This window comes from Scomber japonicus, chromosome 13, assembly GCF_027409825.1.
Source record: "Scomber japonicus isolate fScoJap1 chromosome 13, fScoJap1.pri, whole genome shotgun sequence".
Taxonomy (NCBI): Eukaryota; Metazoa; Chordata; class Actinopteri; order Scombriformes; family Scombridae; genus Scomber; species Scomber japonicus.
The window spans coordinates 11,106,653-11,125,805 of NC_070590.1; the positions used below are offsets into that span (position 1 = coordinate 11,106,653).

At 38.9% G+C, this 19,153-nt stretch overlaps 2 protein-coding genes across 10 annotated transcripts in view; one reads left to right on the forward strand and one right to left on the reverse strand.

Annotated features, from left to right (window-relative positions):
• The window catches only part of tcf7 (transcription factor 7), a 77,937-nt gene extending 68,379 nt beyond the window's left edge, over nucleotides 1-9,558 (forward strand). For 4 of the 9 annotated variants that reach the window (XM_053332375.1, XM_053332377.1, XM_053332381.1 and 1 more), the window contains 3 exons: nucleotides 2,487-2,535; nucleotides 4,045-4,117; nucleotides 7,458-7,624. In XM_053332375.1, the coding sequence (XP_053188350.1) occupies nucleotides 2,487-2,535; nucleotides 4,045-4,117; nucleotides 7,458-7,461 (126 nt within the window). In that variant the 3' untranslated portion in view covers nucleotides 7,462-7,624. Of the gene's footprint in view, nucleotides 1-2,486; nucleotides 2,536-4,044; nucleotides 4,118-7,457 lie in introns of all 9 variants that reach the window. The other 5 variants (XM_053332376.1, XM_053332378.1, XM_053332379.1 and 2 more) reach the window with 3 other exon arrangements.
• An 833-nt stretch (nucleotides 9,559-10,391) lies between these two features.
• skp1 (S-phase kinase-associated protein 1) lies at nucleotides 10,392-16,299 on the reverse strand. Its single transcript, XM_053332400.1, has 6 exons — nucleotides 16,170-16,299; nucleotides 15,382-15,481; nucleotides 14,328-14,401; nucleotides 13,396-13,539; nucleotides 11,111-11,251; nucleotides 10,392-10,867 (listed from the first exon to the last, which is right to left on the reverse strand). Exons 2-6 carry the CDS (start codon nucleotides 15,476-15,478, stop codon nucleotides 10,832-10,834), a joined length of 492 nt encoding a protein of 163 aa, XP_053188375.1. The 5' UTR covers nucleotides 15,479-15,481; nucleotides 16,170-16,299; the 3' UTR covers nucleotides 10,392-10,831.
• Nucleotides 16,300-19,153: the final 2,854 nt, after the last annotated feature.

The window sequence follows — 19,153 nt, forward strand, 5'->3', positions numbered from 1 at the left end:
GGGGTTGTGGGTATTCCTGTGCAAAAGTTTTGCATGCACCTTCCAACAATCTTAATGACTCACACGCATCAACCTCACCCAATGAAATAAATACATAAGCAACAGCAGCTGCAAAAGGAGATCTGATTGGTCAGTTATGGTTACACTTAACCCAGGCTTGCACGTTGCCATGGTTATGACGACTAGTCAGCTAAACTGTAAAACTACTGAATCACACAGAGGTATAAATCAACCCGTTTTGCTCAACTAACAGAGAGCAGGGCCGCATGGCTGGCCTCACTGCCTTGCTGCCATAGTTTATTATTACAATGTTTTTATGTGGAGGGGGGGGCGCACCTTCATTTATTTTTATTAGTATAGCTAGACTGCAATGACACATGGTATGTTTATTCATAATCAGGTGAATTAAAGGCTGTGGTTGTGACAGAGGCTGCTTTTCAGTCACATTAGATACCCGTCAGAGTGGTGACCTGTATATGCTTTTCTCTGCTGTACTGTCTTGTTTCTCTCTATCTGACTGAGCTGAATTCTGCAGACAGGCAGGCATGGCACACGAGTTATGGGCACATTTTATCTGGGCTGTGGTTTATAGCATCTGAACAAACACTTCAAACATGTCTTGTGAAGCATATTTAAACACGCATGCTGATTCACTTCATCATTCTTTATCATTTCATCTCTTTTTAAGGCCGTTAGCTGACAGAATAGCACGACACAATGGCAGTTAATTAATGAGCAGATATTTTCAAAATGAAGATCCTAACTTTACATTTAGAGGTTTATCTCTGATCTCCGTGTTCAAACACAAGCTCATGAGATTCTGCTATGTTATAAACCAGAGCTCTAGTAAACTGTGATCATAGGTGTAGGAGCGACTGCTGTATGCATGCGGCTTTGAGCTTTTTCTAAACAGCTCAGAAAGGTGCTGTTTGCTTTCAGTCCACATGGACTAAAGTTATGACTTCTACTCCTACTATAGTACGTTTATGTGTAAACATCATCTACAAAAGGTGGCCTACTGACACTTACAGTACAGTGTTTGTTTTTACTGTATGTAACTATAGGGGCACCGGGCACATAACTTTACTGTATACTGCATATCACTAAGCTTTCCAAGAATGCATCACACATTAGCATCACATAATAGCTTAGCAACTGTCCACAAAATAAAGAGAAATAAAGTGATATTGATATTTCCAAAATAGTCCTCTGAGGTACAGAGCAACAGAGTCAGCTAAGTACACACTCAATGAAAAGAGAAACTTGTCAAATGATGACACTCAGCGCTTCCGGGCCGTGCTTAATATTCTGTCTGTTGCATTTTAAGAAACCCCTTCCCTCCCAATCACCCTCTGCACTCTGCTGTCCTCCTGAGGTTATTAATAAAAAACTAAAAAAACAGAGCAGTCACTGGACCCACTAGCAAAACAGGAAGTGATGTTCCGCAAATCGCCCCCGCAGCTGTGAAGGGTTTCTCCTCCAAGAGCTAAAGCAGCCTAGTTATAGTATAGTATACGTGTTTGTGTATATATGTATGTGTATATATATATACTGTGTGTGTGTGTGTGTGTGTGTATGCCCACACATGCACACGTCCACCCACAGACATAAAGCTTCACAAAGGTGCAGTTGCAGTAGAAGTTGTTGTAACCACATGGACAATGCTGACAGCGAGCTGAGGAGCTGAGGAGGGCAGACATTGTAGCGTAGGCGGTAGATCTTTACCCACATCCTTTATCTCACCCAAATATGAGGCCTCACTTCACCATCACCGGATCTGAGCGAACAACTCTGATGTTTACCTCAACAGTCACACAGTACAGTGAGCCTGAAGATACAGTCAAATATGAACACAAGATCTGAACTGATCCAAAAAATCATTAAATCTCTTTTATGATATCTTTACAGATTTTGTGGAGTGTCTCAATCTTCTTTTTCAATAGTTACTTTAGGCATCACATCAGGTTTTTGCATGAATTATGTTTACAATATTAATAATATAAAGTGTTCTCCTTTGTTTTTTCAAATCTTTCTTGCTTTTTTCTTGCTTTTATTTTAAGCATTGATGATGGTTGCCTGACCTGGTTGCTGGTTGCTGCTCCTAACTTTGCACTTATGTTCTTCAAATTGATTTCCATGTCACATTAGAACACTTCACTTTATATATATATATATGGTGCAGATTTTGTGTTGATAAGAGAATAGAGACATGAGGGTAGACAACAAACATTTTAAGCTCAGTGGGAATCCAAAAATTCTTTATGGAGGGCACATAATCATTCATAATCACTCCTGCACAATCCCATTATCTTTACAAATGATGGCTGATAACTAATCTGAGTATGTTAACTGGATTTATTAGTCACAGAAAAAAAAAGCCTGCAGATCATTTACAGCCCTGATGGAGAATTTATAGTAATTAAGTCATTTCAGTAGCTGAGCCAGACTCATGTCTTGGGTGGATTCTCTTTTGTTTTGTCCTACAGGGCAAGAAGAAGAGAAGAAAAAGGGAGAAGCAGCAGGACTCCAACACAGGTAAACTCCAACACCTACTGCTAAAACATCTTTCTCTCTTGTTAGATACCTTTTTTATATATCATGTTTCAATCCAAGAAAACAAATGGCCTGTGTCAGCTTTAAAGTATTCAAGAGAATTCAGTTGAGCTTGAACTTGAATTTTGCGTTGGCGCTCTGTAGCATAACATCTTGGTGTCTTTGAGGCAGGATGTGTCTCTAACGTCAAACCACCCACCCACTCGGCTTTCCACGTAACCTGAATTAAATAAACATTTTCATCCCCAGTGTACAAAACATCCATGGGCCACCTGATCTCAGCCGGGTTCAAACTCAAAATGTCAATCGGACATCAATGCAGTGTTCCTTTTCTATCACCATATTACATCAAACTAAAATATGATCATTATTATTATTATTTTAAAGTATATTTTCACAATGTTTGGAGTTTCAAAATAAAAGTCAGGTCCCCAAATGAACACTGAAACAGGTTTTACTCTCCTGTCCATACTGCTCTATAAAAGATCCATCACCAATGCACTTGCAATGGAAGTGATGGGGGACAAATCCAGGGTGGTCCTATTGAGCAAATGTGTATTTCATAGTTTATCTGAAGCTAATAAGCCGTCCAAATTAGTCAAATCAAGTGATTAGCTCTTGCATTATAGCCTTTTATTGTACATATTGCCCTCTTTTTGTTCCATTCACTCCAATACATTGAAAGATATTCAATTTATTTGACTAATATGAATGACTACAGTCTCCACAGGTCCCAAGTAGAGTAGACTTACTATATTCGAGCACTCATGCTTGAGTGACAGCAACTAGGGTTAGTATATAGCATCAAAAGTGAGAAAAGAACTTGTTGCATTTCCAAAGTGAGATGATGTAAATGCTATGCTCTGGTATTACATGTGAGAGATCAGTAGAAAAAGCCACTGATGCCATATAATCCTTCATTTCAAAAAATCCAACTCCCAATATTTTCCAAATCAGGCCTCAAACAGAAACACTGGAACATGTATTTCTGGATTTTTTTTTTTTGGAAGCGCCGACCTCCCTCCAAAGAAAAAGCAATATTTATGACGTTATCTTTGTCGGAAACTGAAGAGCTTTTAAAATCTCGCACTAACGGAGTGTCACAGCACGGCTGCCCTCTCTGCCTGTATCTCTCTGTACATCTTAACGGCTTGTTTCCAGGATGTATGACTATGTTTAACAAAGCGGTGTCTGTGCTGGATGGTTATTGTGGTGGTTGTTGATGTTTTTTGCTGTGCTGTAACCTGCTACTAACACTTTGACTTGATTGCTTTTCTCTGAACGGACAGCAGCACTGTTGTTGCTTCATGACAAGCTCTCCTTCTTCTTTCTTATTTTTTTTCCCCCCTTTCCTTCTCTATCTTTATCCGTGTCCACCTCTCTAACCTGTGTCCTCTTCTTCTTCTGCTCCTCTCTGTTGTTGCTTTTCCTCCTCTTCCTCTTCCTCTTCTTCTTCCTCCTTGTTTTGTGCATGCTGTGCATTGTGCTCAGACCCGGGCTCTCCTAAGAAATGCCGGGCTCGCTTCGGCCTCAACCAACAAACGGACTGGTGCGGTCCCTGCAGGTGTGTACCAAACATCTACCCCACCACCACCACCCACTCCATAGCATCCCCCCACCCCCTGCACTGCCACCGCCCAGCAAACCCCCCCCCTCATCTCTCCTCACATCTAACCATCAGTGCATCACTTCCTCATCCTCCTAATGGAGTCGTAGTTATTCAAACATTTCACAGAGGTGGAGCTGCTCTGAAGGTAGCAATGATCTCATCAATTTGGTTCAGCTCGTTGGTTTCATCTCACTTTTTGAACCTTTTACATCAATTTCCAGCGTTACTTACCCACCAACGATTAACTCCACCAATGAGATTACGTCTCCTTTAAGAGGAGCTCCGCCTCCAAAGAATGATTGAGAATCCAGTCTGAGCTCTGCATGCCCTTCTGTCACTAACTCACTGCTCTGCACAGAGAAGGTTTACTCACATTAATATACAGTTATGAATTACAAAATCAACAATTCTAATGTGAGACAGTAGGAATTGGGTCCCAAATATGTGTAAAATATAGCAGCTAGGGTGATAGTCCACCCAGAATCAGTTTTGTCAGTATCAAACATTCACCATCTATAGATTGAAGGAGTAAGAAACAATTCCACGTTGAATTGTTGAATTAAAAATCAAAATATCAAAATTTCTTCTACTTCTATTCTGATTTTTAAATCTGTTACACCAAGCTTGACATTGCGAGGGGGATTACTTTTCCAGGGTCAAAGGTCATGCCCAAAACAACCTTTCCTTTGACTTGAGACGAAGCACAACATATTCTCCGGTGAGGTCTCATCTGAAAGGTCACAGGTGGTTCGGGCTCTACATTGCTGTTATAGTTCATTACATCATTCAGATGCTGTAATGTTAATGTGGTTAAAAAGGAATACCACTTGATAAAGGTGTCAGAGTGGTTAGCTGGTGAGTGTGAAAAAGGAAAAGTCAGATGTTTCTCTGCTTCCTCCTTTTTTTTATATACCTTTTTATTACAGATATTAAATCAATGCTGCTGAAAATGAGGCCTTTTTATGTTGTTCCTGGCATCTCCCTAAAACCTTCAGTCAGATTTATACATTTTCATGTTTAAGCCATGATATAAAAACTCAAAAATTCCTACAAGGGGTAGGGGAGGGGGAGGGGGGGGGGGCTTTCAAGTTACAAGGCTACCACCCAACGTGAAGCCATTACAACTTGTCGGGTATTATTGCTTACATAATAACTGGAAATTAAAACCAAATCACAACCGCTGTGCTGAAAAGGTCCAACTTATCTTGACATAGCAAAATATTTAAACTCTTTGGGTTGCCAAATTGAAAAGCGATGCACCATTAGATATTGCTAGCAGCCGTGTTTCTCTCTTTTGCTATCCTGTAATTATGAACTAAAGCTGGGAATTTCCCAGTTTTCCCACTTTTTAAGCACAGGGTTAGTCTGAGCCAGCTGGAATAATAAGAAGTTCTAAAAACTACAACAGGAAACTTGATTTAGAGAGTTTAGGATTAATTTAGTGGCCAAATATATCTATTTATCTGCCAGTGGTGCATCCAAAACCCACTTAAGGTTTATTTACTGCAGCGGCTACAACATGGATCCAAGAGTACAGTATATCATGATGGGTTTTTTTTCTTAACATCGTGACAACCGAATTTCCGTTCCCTTGCTCTGTAATAAAGCGGAAAAATGGTAACAGTTTGATATAAATCAGGAAAAGCAGGCCTGTCACCACCTCAGACTGCTCTGTTTCAGTCACAGCAGGAATTACAGTAGACAAGAGTCGTCAGTGTCGCAGCAGGAGTCGGGAATCTGTGTGGTTCTGTAGAAAAAGCTTCTACCACCACAGCACTGTAGCAACCCCGTCGTCTTCCCCACCATCACGTCATGGAAATCTGACTCTCTGTGTGTGTGTGTGTGTGTGTGTGTGTGTGTGTGTGTGTGTGTGTGTGTGTGTGTGTGTTTCAGATTGAGACAACAAAGGGGGTTGAATGTGGTTAGAACAAATCCTTATCACCACAGCTCAACACACACACACACACACTCCCTGCAGCTTTGCATTTTGACGCCGTTCTCATGCCCATCTGCTTTTAACTTTCTCCATTCATGCGATGTGGTAACAGGCGCCTTTTGATGGTGAACTCTGACATTTAGAAATCACTTTCTATTGCACTCTTCCTCCCTCTCCCTCTCTCTAAATATGGCCTAGCGCCTTTCCTTGCGGTTAAACCTGGTGACTCATATCATATTCTGGTAATGATCATGGGATCCTGTTAACTGCTTTGATGCTGCACTCAGCGGTACACAAGTCTGCTTTTAAGTACAACACCTCACAAAGCACAGTCATTGCTGTTTGCCGATTAAACAGATGAAATATGGTTTGGTCCAGCCCAGGAGAACGGGCAGAGACACGAGGGTAACGCCCAGGTGCATAGTGCAGTTTCTATAAATATAACACTGTCAGCTACAGCAGGTGTTCATTGATTAAGCCTAAGACTCTGTACTTCATAAAAAATAAAAGTAATATTGTATTAATTGTAAAGTTGAGTGGTATTCCCTGCTCTCAAACACATAATTAAACCTACACAGTGATAGTTCTATAAACCAACATAAATGTAAGATCTTTATTCAAAAATAAGTTCAACATTTTAGCTAATTATTATTTACTGTCTTGACGAGAGTTAGAAGAGAAGATGGATACTGCTCTCATACTTCTGTGCTAACTACGGAGTTAAAGCCAGGAGGTGATTAGCTTAGCATAGCATAAAGTTTGGATATGGAGAGAAACAGCTAGCCTGACTCCCTCCAGTTCAAAAATATAGCTTCCAATGTTATTTATGTTTAATAGGAACAAGTGTTCGTAGGAAGATACAACAACAGCTAGCAGTTTCCCCCTGATTCCAGTCTTTATGCTAAGCTAAGCTAATCTCCTCTAGCTCCAGCTCACTGTTTAGCAATATTAATAAATCTTCTCATCTAACTCTCTGAAAGAAGGTGAATAACTGCATTTCTCATAATAACTCTACATATTGCTTTAAAGCAGAGCTCTAAAATGTTACTTCAGACTGACTCCAGTTGAAGAACGTTAGGCTACTCATTATTTTTTTAAATACAGCAATTTAAAAGTGCAATTATTTAGCATAATAGCCATTAAAAATAACCTTATCCTAAATCTAATCCTAAAATGTAAATTAAATGCAGGTTTTTGATAAATGAATCCCTCATATTCAGATATATACGTAGACTGACACTAATACTTCTCTGTTGTTCATTATGATCATGTCTCCCTGTTCATTGCTGATGACCTCAGTGTGAATGATGCATCCCTACTGAAGCTTGCTGACGTTTACCATCCACACTTTATTCACAGATAACTCTCTCTGACTGTCCCTAGGAGGAAAAAGAAGTGCATTCGCTACCTTCAAGGAGGAGGCTGCCCCAGCCCAACTTCTTCAGATTTAAGTGCTATTGACTCTCCCCCATCCCCTTCCCCAGCCCACCACCGTCTGTACCAGCACCAGCGCCCCCTCTCCCCGGTCTGCTCCCCGCTGCCCACCTCCCCGTCAACACGCCTCCCCTTGTCTCCGCCAACGCACACACGCTTACCCCTGGAGCAATCCGCTGGCAAGCACAGCGACCTCCATCAGACCGCAAGCAAACACACCCACACACACCTGGAACTGTCCGGCAAGCAGACACACAGCTCGACAACGGCGCTGTCGGCCGCCAAGGCTGCAGGACTTTCTCTCAAAGTGCTTACAGAGACTCAGTGATCACGCAGGTCCACTCGACATCCCTGACCCCTGTTCACCTCAGCTTCCTGCAGAGCCATTAAGATCATCTTCCTCACATGTCTTCATTCTCACATTCATCTACACCCTGTGGTCCTTTTGTCTGATTACAAACACAGGTGTGACGGAGAGTGGCAGGGTGGTGTAGTGAAGGTGACAGCGAGCATCCACCCTACTGGACTGTCCCAGAGGAAGATAGTAGCTGTGTCTCAGTTCAGAGACTGGATCCTCTAAAGTTTGTGTTAATCTAGACCAAATACATCATGATTAGGTCAACAAGGCCTCTTCTTTCTGCTCTGCAACGGTCACTTCTTAAATTAAATATTTAGGCAATCCTCGTCAATTTAAAGTCTGAAAACATGATTATTTTCTCTATTAATCGGTTGGTCTATGAAATATCAATCACTGTTTCCCAAAGTGACGTCCTCAAATGTCTTGTTTTGTCTTGAGCAACAATCCATAATCAAAGATAAAGATATTGTGTTTATTGTCATTTTTAATCATCATTGCAGTTCTACAGACAACTTCCTGGTAAGGAACGTGGAAATAATTGATTTTAGAAATTGACGAGGAGCACCTGAATGCAGCAGAGTATGTAGTGCCTGTGAGGCTCAGCTGTCTCATTTACAAGAGGAAGGTTCTGGTTTAATCTGGCCTGCAGCTCCACTAAAGGATCCAGCCCCTGAAATTAGTGACCGAAACCTGGAAAGCTCCAGACCACACAGAGTTCTGGTTACACAGAGGCAGAAGAGAATAAATCTGGTTCTTTAGCTCCATCTGCTGCAATTAAACTCAGTGTTTATTTCTGCCTCTGAGAAATCATTTGACATATATATAAAAAAAAAAACTTCTTCCGCTCCTGCTTCTTTTGTGCAGCTTACCTTGTGCTTTCAGCTCCACGACAATCAAAATGTTTTGCAAATGAGCTCTGTGTTAGATGAGCTAAAAGCTAAAAAAAAATATTGCCATGCAGAGATAAACTTCTAAAGAGACTCTTTTTCAAATGTCAGTGTTGTTACATATTCACTTTTCACCAAATGTTAGGGGTCCATAATAACAAAGACCATGCTCTTCCTTCTTCAACAGCTATCACTTTGATATACATTGTCCAAGCGTCCATTACTGTCACTCAGACCAAGCCGTTAAACCCATTAAGAGGGGAGCAGAGACCAACAAGCAGCCAGCCCAACCAGCAGAACATCAGCTCTGCTTCGTTCCATTTTTACACATTTTTATATCTACCTGTGCAGCTCCTTTCACAATAAAATACAAAAACATTTACAGCCAGGGAAAAAAAAAGTCTCAGCATTATAGGACAGTGTATTTCCAATTTCAAGTTACATTCTTTTAGGCACTTTCAGGCTGTCGAGTCTCTCGCTATATCAACCGTTACATGTTTATTGCATTTCCTCCTCATTTTTGGTATTTTTGTATGAATCTCATGATTTTTTTTTTTTAAGGTCAGATGTTTTGCTGGTGGGGAAACCCTCAAGAGAGAGAGATGAGGGATTCTTCTTGAAGTCTCTTGGCTGTTTTCCTTTGACTGAACGTTTTGCAGCTCTGTAAACTAATCTGAGACCAAATGGGTACTATTATATAACATTGTGTTGTAAAGTTTTATAAATGTTGGAATTCCCTATTATAATTAAACTTTTATATGTTTTTATGTAAAAAAAAAAATGACAAAATGACCACAAAAAAAAAAAGATTGTTAGTTTCTACCATTTCTGAAAGCAATACATTTTGCATTTGTCCTCTTGTGCAGATTTTTCTTTTGATTTTTGGGTCAAGTGTTACTGCAGCAGCGTTCAAATGATATGTTATGTTCTCAATCTGTGCATGTTCCAACATCGATGTAACAAACATACATTTTGACTTAAGAAAAAAAAAAAGGCTTTAAATTTCCTGTTCTGCTCGCAGCTTTAAGCTCAGCTTACAACGCAGTTGATAAACTGTAGGTTGAACTTTTGTACAGCAAAACTGTTTTTCCTCCAGCAGAGAGAGCTCTTGTGCTAGAAATAGCTTGTTTAAATTTGAGGATGTTCACATGAGTAGTGGGCACAACTCAAAAATGCCCTTTGTATTTTTTACGCCTCAAACGCCACTGATGTATTACTTGTTTTTTGTTTGATGTATTAAAGTGGTTTAAATATCTCATCCATGTCTGCTGTGGTTGTAAAAAAAAAAAATGAACAAAAAGGACACTTCAGCACCGGGGAGCTAAAAAACAAAAATGACACACACTGAAATTTTTATACGTTTTATTTACTCCTTCAATATGTTTGATCATCCAAAAAGCCAGCATCAGCCTATCTGAGAAGTTTCCAATTCAATACATGAATTAGGAATGGAGTCACCCAACGCTGTGTGACAACACACACAAGTACTTCAAGTCCAAAGTACTGCAAAAGAAAACAAAAACTCTTCCTTTTAAAACAACCTCGTCCTCTCTAAACACGGTTTCACAGAACAGATGCATTTACAGAGCAAAAATAAAATATTCACCCTCTCAATTCCATTGTCAAAAAAGCCATTTTTATTTAATCAATTAACCTAAAAGAAAAACATGTCCAGTAAAAAAGACAACCATAGCATTTAATAATAGGGGGAAATATGAAAGGACCGTCTTCTAATCTTTAAAGGTCACAAAGCCATGAAATCAGGACTATTTATTTTTATGTGAATACTCAACATGAGTGTGTGGAAACAGAAAAAGAGTTTTATTTAAATTAATGACACCACACAGGCAAGTTAAAATGGTCATGCTATCGGAATACAGAAATTAAAGGATGGGATGGGAGGGAATGGGAGGGAGTGGATGGGATGGGGGGGGGGGGGGGGTGTTGCTCTAAATATACTAAATGTAAATATTAACAAGTATGAACAACGCCAGTGCAACCAGTTAGCAGGGACAATCCTTTTCAGTGTGTTAGTGTTGGCAGGATCTTCCCAATTACTTCTCTTCACACCACTGGTTCTCTTTGCGTACCTGTGGGGGCGAGGAGACGAGGAAACACAAAAACAGGGTGAGTTAAAAAATAAACATGTGAAAGGCAGGTTCATTCTCAAAACTCTGATCCCTGTGTTTTTGTATATAACAGAATTTTAAAAAGACTTCACTTTTAGCTTTTCCAGCCTTCTTTCTAAAGTCATAATTATTTTTTTCTTAACTCATATAAGAGCTTATTTTCTATGTTTTCTGACAAGACTGAGGATGGGTTGGAATAATTACCTGGGCTTCTTCTTCCTCTGTGAAATCATTTTTGATGTTGAATGTCTTCCTGATCTCCTCCGGGGTTTTGCCTTTGATCATGTTGGCCACCGTCTTGCAGGTGACATCTAACAGGCCTTTGATGTCCAAATAGTTGGCGGCCTAAACAGAAAAACACAACACGTGACATGAAGAGGAGCAGAAAGGGGCAGCAGCGAGAGACACAAACTAAGGATTGGTGGAGGGACTGAGGAGCTACCGGTCCTTTATTCTGTGTGTTGGGAGCTGAAGGCATGATGGTAGCAGGCGTTCAGAGTGAAAACAGCCCTGCATTAACACGAAGGGGCCCCATTGGTGGAGTCCTGTTGCTTCAGGAAGCAGTGAGGATTATAAGACACTCATTATTACTATTATAAACAGCTGTGTCGTATTTCAGAGTTGTCACGACGACGATCATCACAGTCACCAGGTAAACAAAATCACTGACCAGGAATAATGTTGCTTTTTTTTTTTTTTTTGCAAATGCAGCATCTCACCAGATGACATCAAATGATCTCAATGGTAAACATCTTTGTCAGACGTACCTGCATTTTAAAAATGTATTTATATATTTTCTTCATACCAGAGTCCTCAGTCTAAGCACCGTCACCATGCCAACGCAGTCATCCCACTTAGTGAATTCCAATCACCAAAATATATTACAACATGTATCCCTCAAACATAAATGGAGGACGATTCAAATATATGCTAACTGACAAACTCAGACTGCCTCTCTTCACAGAGTTAGAGTTATACATGAACGATGAAATATTGATAATGACAGTTATTAATAAATAAGAAAAAAAACATTTCTATTAGTTCAATCAATTGAAGAACTCACTGATACGGTACAGTACTGGTGTTTATTTTGACATTTTATTTTTATTTATTCTGTATTTTGTTAGTCTTAACTTCTATAAATAAATGTAAATAATACTATACTATATACTTGTTTAATAAAGCAGCCTCATCAGTTCAAAATCAGTGAACAATTCATAGAGGTTTATTTTCATGAATTCATTATTACGGCCATAATATGGGTTATCAGTGAATCAGTGAAGCTCACATCCTGTAGGAATCACTGAACCTTGCTTGCACCATTTGCTGTCCACAGCTGAGCTACTTTGACACCCTGGCTCTCTTTAGCATCCTCCTGTTTTGTTCATGTAAACACTCACAGCCAGAGGGAGGAACTAATACACCCAAGTGACGGACACGCCGACTTATGTTTCACTTCCTGGAAGCCCACACCTATTTCCCAATCTCTCCCAGGCACTGCTGATGTTACCCTTCACATGCTCCGCCTGTGGCTTAGCTTCACATGCTGCCCTGAAAATCCATTCAAGTCCGAGATCGCTCCTGTGGTTTTTCACCTTAAAACAATCCCTTCAAATCCCCGCTGTCTCTTCTGTGGCAGCTGCCCAAACCACCTATCTTCCAGCTGTTGCTAAGCAACTTTTGTGACTGCGCTAACCGAATGGAAACGCTCTATGCTCCACCACAGCAGTGAATGAGATAAACAGACCACAGGAGCGGAGGGTCACAGAGGAAATACAGGCATTTAGTTTTACAAGCAGATGACAAAATCATATATATATGTGTGTGTTTTAGTGGTAAATGTATTAAGAAATCTAATTATAGAATAGCACCAGGTTTTTAGTAGTGTTACATGATTTACTGGCACATGATTCTTCCTTACACAGTCACAACTTCAGGGGTAAGCTGGGATCAGGTTTTCTTCTGATTGGCCACTTAACCTGATTTTTCTATTAGCAGCTAATAATTTGATCTCTTTGCTGTATAGACATGTTTTATGATTTATTTGAACGGTTTTGACTCTAGACTGGATAAACAGCTGGCTAACAAACACAAAAAATGTACTTAAAAATGAACAAATTAGTATCTTTAAATCCTGTATTTACAGAAAATAATCTGTTTATACTAAATTTCTATTAGAGGTTCAAAATTTTAGTTCCGAACTCAACTCATTAAAACTCGAGTTGAAGACATTTAATTTGAATACCTCACTGGTTGGGAAACACTGATGGGCGTCAAATAACCTAACAAATAATACTGAGGACAAATATCCAACCATTAAGTCTTACAGTTGTGGTTAAAGATCAGATGAGAGTTAAGTAATCAAGTAATTATCAAGGGCTGGCATGTGATGGTGATGGTTTTGGTTCAATTTAGTGTAAACCTCCAGGGAAATAATGTAAGTAAATGCAATGTCAATTAAAAACAAAACTATAAATTGAAGTATTTACCAGAATAAGTTCAAACAAGGTGCCTTGGTCCACTTTGAGGAATTCCTGGTCCCATACAGGTATGTCATCTGTCCTCTTCTCCTTGTTCTCATCATCCTCGGGAGGAGGGGGGTCATCTTTGTGATGAGTGCACCACTGAATCACCTGAAAGAAACACACATACACACACACCTTTAACCAAAATAATACTTAATAGCGGTCACAACCAGTCAAATATGTTTGGCATCCATCAGAACTGCATTTTCACACTGGAGCACAAAAGATTTCAACACCACAACAGAACTGTTTCTCTTTTTCTGGAGTCACTGTATGCCTTGTAAACTTTAGAAATATGTTTATAAAAATGATGCTGTTTAATCTGTACATGTTCTTGTGTTAGAAGCAGAATAATCCTAAAAACCTTCTTGTTTAAATGACTGCAGCTCAAGCATGAACTTGTAGGACACAGCCTTCTTGCTCCCAGTAATGTGATTAGATAAGGATTGATTAGATGGACTGGTACACAATTTGGCAGCAGAAAAAAGGGAATAAACAAATAACTTGTGCTCCTGCATGTGATGTATAGTGATATTTTTAGGTCCACCAAGCTAAAATTTAAGCTATTTAACACAACAGATGAAACTGGGATGTTTTTTTTAACTTATAAACTATTAGCAACATTAGAAACACCCTTAAATATAAACACATTACAATTCAACATGTACAAATGAAATTAAAAATAACGCAACCCAGACAAAAATGTAACATCGCACCCTTTCTTTTAACAGGAAACCCATCAATATCTAAACATATCTCACCCCTCAGTTAGAGCTGTTTATTTAAAGCTAAAGTTAATTTTACTGTCACACCACATCAATAAAAACTTCTGTGCATTGATGATCACCAAAGTTGTGTGGTACGTGTGTGTGTGTGTGTGTGTGTGTGTTCAGTACCTTCTTGAGGATGGCAGCGTTAACATTAGGGAGGGGAACTGGGTCATCATCTCCTTCATCATCCATCCCCAAATCTGTCCAAGAATCAATAAAATGTCACATAAGGATCTGTACAAGGTTATGTCTACCAAAAAGTACAATGTTTAATTAATATATAACTGTGGTACATGGGAAAAAAGGTTTAACATTTAAAAGAAAGGTTCACAATTCTAAAAGTGTGTCTTAAAACAACAGTCAGGGGACCATATACATTCTGAAAGGGGTTTTCCTCGCCTTGCTCACGGTCCTCAAGTACTGACTATTAAAAAAATCCCCTTCAAAATGTGCTTTCAATATGAATAATGGGAGCCAAAATCCAGTGTGTCCCCAAAGTCATTTTGTGCAAAAATGCTTTTAAAAGTTTATCTGAAGCTTATATAAGACTTATATCAGCAGTCTGAATTAGTCATATCAAGTAGATATCTACCACATTTAGGCAACTTGTATCTGATTTAGGACCACATATCAAAGTGATAAAAGTGTCCCAAATCAGAACTGACAAGATCAGAGTCCATCTGATTCGCGCTGTTCATACAGGTATGAAAAAAAAACAGATCTGAGTCACATATGAGGAAAAAAATAATTAAAAACAAAAACATATGGGACACTTTTGCCTGCAGACTTAACATAGCCTTACAGTCTTTTTAACATCAAATTCCCTCTTTGCGTTTTACTGTTGAGCTGATGTGGAAGAACAGTAACAAAAAGAGAAACTGACACTGAAAAGACTGATATTGAAAGACATCTAGTTGATATGAGTCATTTGGATGGCTGAAACGTCATGTTAGCTACAAATAAAGCTTTTAAATATATTCAAATACAAACATTTTAGCACAGGAGGCAGCTTATGGATTTTGCTAATGTCAAGCATGATATTCATTGCAAGAAAAACCTGTTTCAATATTAATTTAGGCACCTGACAGAGGATTTCAAGACAGATTTCTTTAAAGTTGTAAACCCATGTCTTTAAGTAATTCTGTAAAGTGACACACAATGATGATTTTTAGAGTTATACCTTCTAACATGGTCTTTATGGTGACAGACTGTTTGGCTATCTCCACGTCCACCTCAAAGATTTCCCCATCTGAGCTCTGAAGCTTTATTGTGGGCATTATCTGTAAAATGGGAAGAAGGAAAAAAAGATCATTCAAAAAACAGCAGCTACATTGACAAATTGAAACCAATGTGATTATCAAACAGGATGAACTCACATTGACAGCTAGCACTACCTGAAGCTAATTACCGTGATGGCTACTTAACAAACCGGGTCCGTTTAATCCCGCCATACACAGCTAATCATATCACTAATAAATTAACTACAGTCGTCGTAACAACACATACAGTGCGAGTTTAAAGATAATTTAACGGAAAATCAACTAAATCGATAGTGGTTATCGTTTAAGTGCTAGCCAATAGCAGGCTAACTAAAATAGCTAGCCTGCTATTGGTTTTTGCTTTGTACATTTGACTTAAAGAGGTGCTCGTTTGTTCATAAAACCAGGGTCAGTGTGTTGAATGCTGGTTATAAAATCTGATTTTTGTGCTTATACAAGCAAAACACAACTTGAGTGTTGCTTAAATACTGCACTTAAACCCGCAGCTAGCATTACAATGCACAATGCTAGCTTGTTAGCTTTTAGCACCGTGCGCTGACAACGAGGCCTCCTTAGCAACTGGAGCTAGTTGAGATAAAAGACGTAAACAAATTGGTGAAACATTCGACTTTACCCAAAATTTCCACATCAGATTAACAAAAATATGCAACAAAAAATAAAGCACATTAGTCTTTGTAAAGCTACGTACCGTGAATGTTTGTTTTACTCAAATCCAGAGGTGAAATATTCCTCTGTAGTCAACAGTAGCACGGCCTGATAGACGCTGAGGCACTGAGCAGTGGCTGGAAGTCTCTGGATCGACCTGAGCTGCTGCTGCTACCCGGGGCTGACGCTCGCTCTGTCGGATTCGGGAGGAGGGAGGAGAAGGGGAGGGGTGGAGGTGGGTACTGCGCCCTTTTTGAAATGATATGTAGCCTATATCTTTATATTATTATTATTATTATCATTATTATTATTATTACTATTATTATCATTATTATCATGGAAACATGTACTGTTTGTAATAGCTTTATATTACAAATCTTTTATTGGCTCAATTGCATAATTCATAAAAGCACATTTACAGGTAAAAAAAAATAAAAAGCCTATTTTTGGCTTTTACAAAAAGTGCATTGACTCAATTTGATTTTTTTCTGATGCAAAGGCCTGAAAAACACTGAATGGATGTTTTTCTGTTTAAAATCTCTCTTATAAAATAAGAGATATGCTGGAGGAGGGAGGAGGGAGGAAGTTGGTACTGCGTCCTTTTTGAAATAATATGTGTATCTGTATCAGCTGCCAAATTGATGAATATTTAATATTATTATTTTGGAAACATGTTGGTCTACTGTTTGTAATACAAGATAACTTTTAACCTAATATTTTGCTTACTGGTTACAGATTTCCACAAAGGAAGTCAAACAGTGCATATACTCAATTTGAGCCCGATGAATCCTGCCATTGTCATCTTGGAATATGCCCGTGCCATCAGGAAAGAAAAAATCCATTGATGGAATAACCTGGTCATTCAGTATATTCAGGTAGTCAGCTGACCTCATTCTTTGGGCACATAATAATGCTGAGCCTAGACCTGACCAACTGCAGCAACCCCAGATCATAACACTGCCCCCACAGGCTTGTACAGTAGGCACTAGGCATGATGGGTGCATCACTTCATCTGCCTCTCTTCTTACCCTGATGCGCCCATCACTCTAGAACAGGGTCAATCTGGACTCATCAGACCACATGACCTTCTTCCATTGCTCCAGAGTCCAATCTTTATGCTCCCTAGCAAACGTTTAAGTTTGGTGAAACGTTTGGTGAAATCAAATCATAGAAAAACAACAGTAGAACTCAGGGCTATGTTTACTACAGGCATGCACAGGCATATCCCAAGATGACAATGCCAGGATTCATCGGGCTCAAATAGTGAAAGAGTGGTTCAGGGAGCATGAGACATCATTTTCACACATGGATTGTCCACCACAGAGTCCAGACCTTCACCCCATTGAGAATCTTTGGGATGTGCTGGAGAAGGCTTTGTGCAGTGGTCTGACTCTCCCATCATCAATACAAGATCTTGGTAAAAAATGATTGCAACACTGAATGGAAATAAATCTTGTGACATTGCAGAAGCTTATCGAAACAATGCCACAGACCTTTTTTGGTGGCAATTTTTTTTTTTGGCCAGGCAGTGTATGTGTGTCTTTATCAGCTGCTAAATTGATGAATATCTAATATTATTATTTTGGAAACCTACTGTTTGTGGTGCTAGAAAATAACTTAAATTGAACCACCAGCGTTGCAGCTATATATTATCAATCATTTCATTGTATTGGCTAATCAGAGTGTTATGTGGCCCTAAAAAGAGATTATGAATTTGGCAGAATACCTCTCTGCGGTCAGAGATAGAAAGCAGAGACAAATTTGAACCAATACAGGCTCAGTGACCACAGTTGGAAATCAAAAATGGACCATACAAAAAAAAAATCATGGCAACCACTTAACAACAGAATATGTGGTCACTTTTCAACAGAGATGCACTTCCTCCTACAGTGTAAAACATTTAGTGAATTGAGATATGAAATAAGGATATAGGATAAATTCATCTGAAGACTTTTAGCTTGTGGCAAAGCTGAAAGCAGAACATTACAATAATCAAAATTAAGTAATATTAACATTAAGTAATATTAAACTGTTGTCCACCTATTGTATGTGTACAATGTGACATCTAAATGTAGTGTACTGTAATAATTTAAGCTACCACAGAGAGGCGCTTTCTCCTCATAACAGACCCATTTGAGCTGATTCAATGATGCTTTCAGATGCTCCTCGAAAATTTTCATTCCTGAGATTAGAGTTCATAAATATCACTTTAAATATCACTATTTCTAAACGTTGCATCACTGCTGCTATTTTCATAAATTATGTAATATAAACATTTTGTTGTGTTTTGTTCTGTGATTGTTTTCTTTTCATTTGCTCAATGATTAAATGAATGGCAGAGAAAATGCTTACTAGGCACAATCTATATGTGCTAAATGACAACAAAAATGACACAATAGGAACACACATAAAGTAATATTATCTGTCAACAAAGAAATGCCAATCATACGTTAATGATAATTTCACACATCTTGAAAATTGAGCCTTCGGAGTTGGGGTCTTTTTGTTTATTTATGTTTTAATTATTATTCCTACATTTCTGCTGGCACATGAAAGCAACTGTTCCCTGGCAAAAACTACAGAAACCTCATAGATCACAGGAGGATTTAAGAAATGTGAAAAATGAATTTGACAGTGTAAATATGTATCTTTGTTCTGGTTTGACAGATTAGCATTGTTTATCTCCTTTCAAATACATCTAGTCTTTAATAATTATAATTCAATAATCAAATATTATTTGGTGTGAAAACTCATTATTGTGCTCACACCAATATCCCTACCTTAAAAGGCAAAATGCAAAGACAGTAAATGCTGGCATTGGTACATGAGAGACGTGCGTTTCTCAGGTTTTCTATGTTCTCAGCCGTCTTATTATCGGACAGGACAGTGACACTCTCCAAGAAGAAGTTCATAGACCTCTCTGAAACACACATCCTGAACTAAATCTTTAAACATTGCACTGCCAGCCAACCTGCAGTCCAGATGGCTGAGCTACTCCCTGGTTGGTGAGATGGCAGACCTCCAATT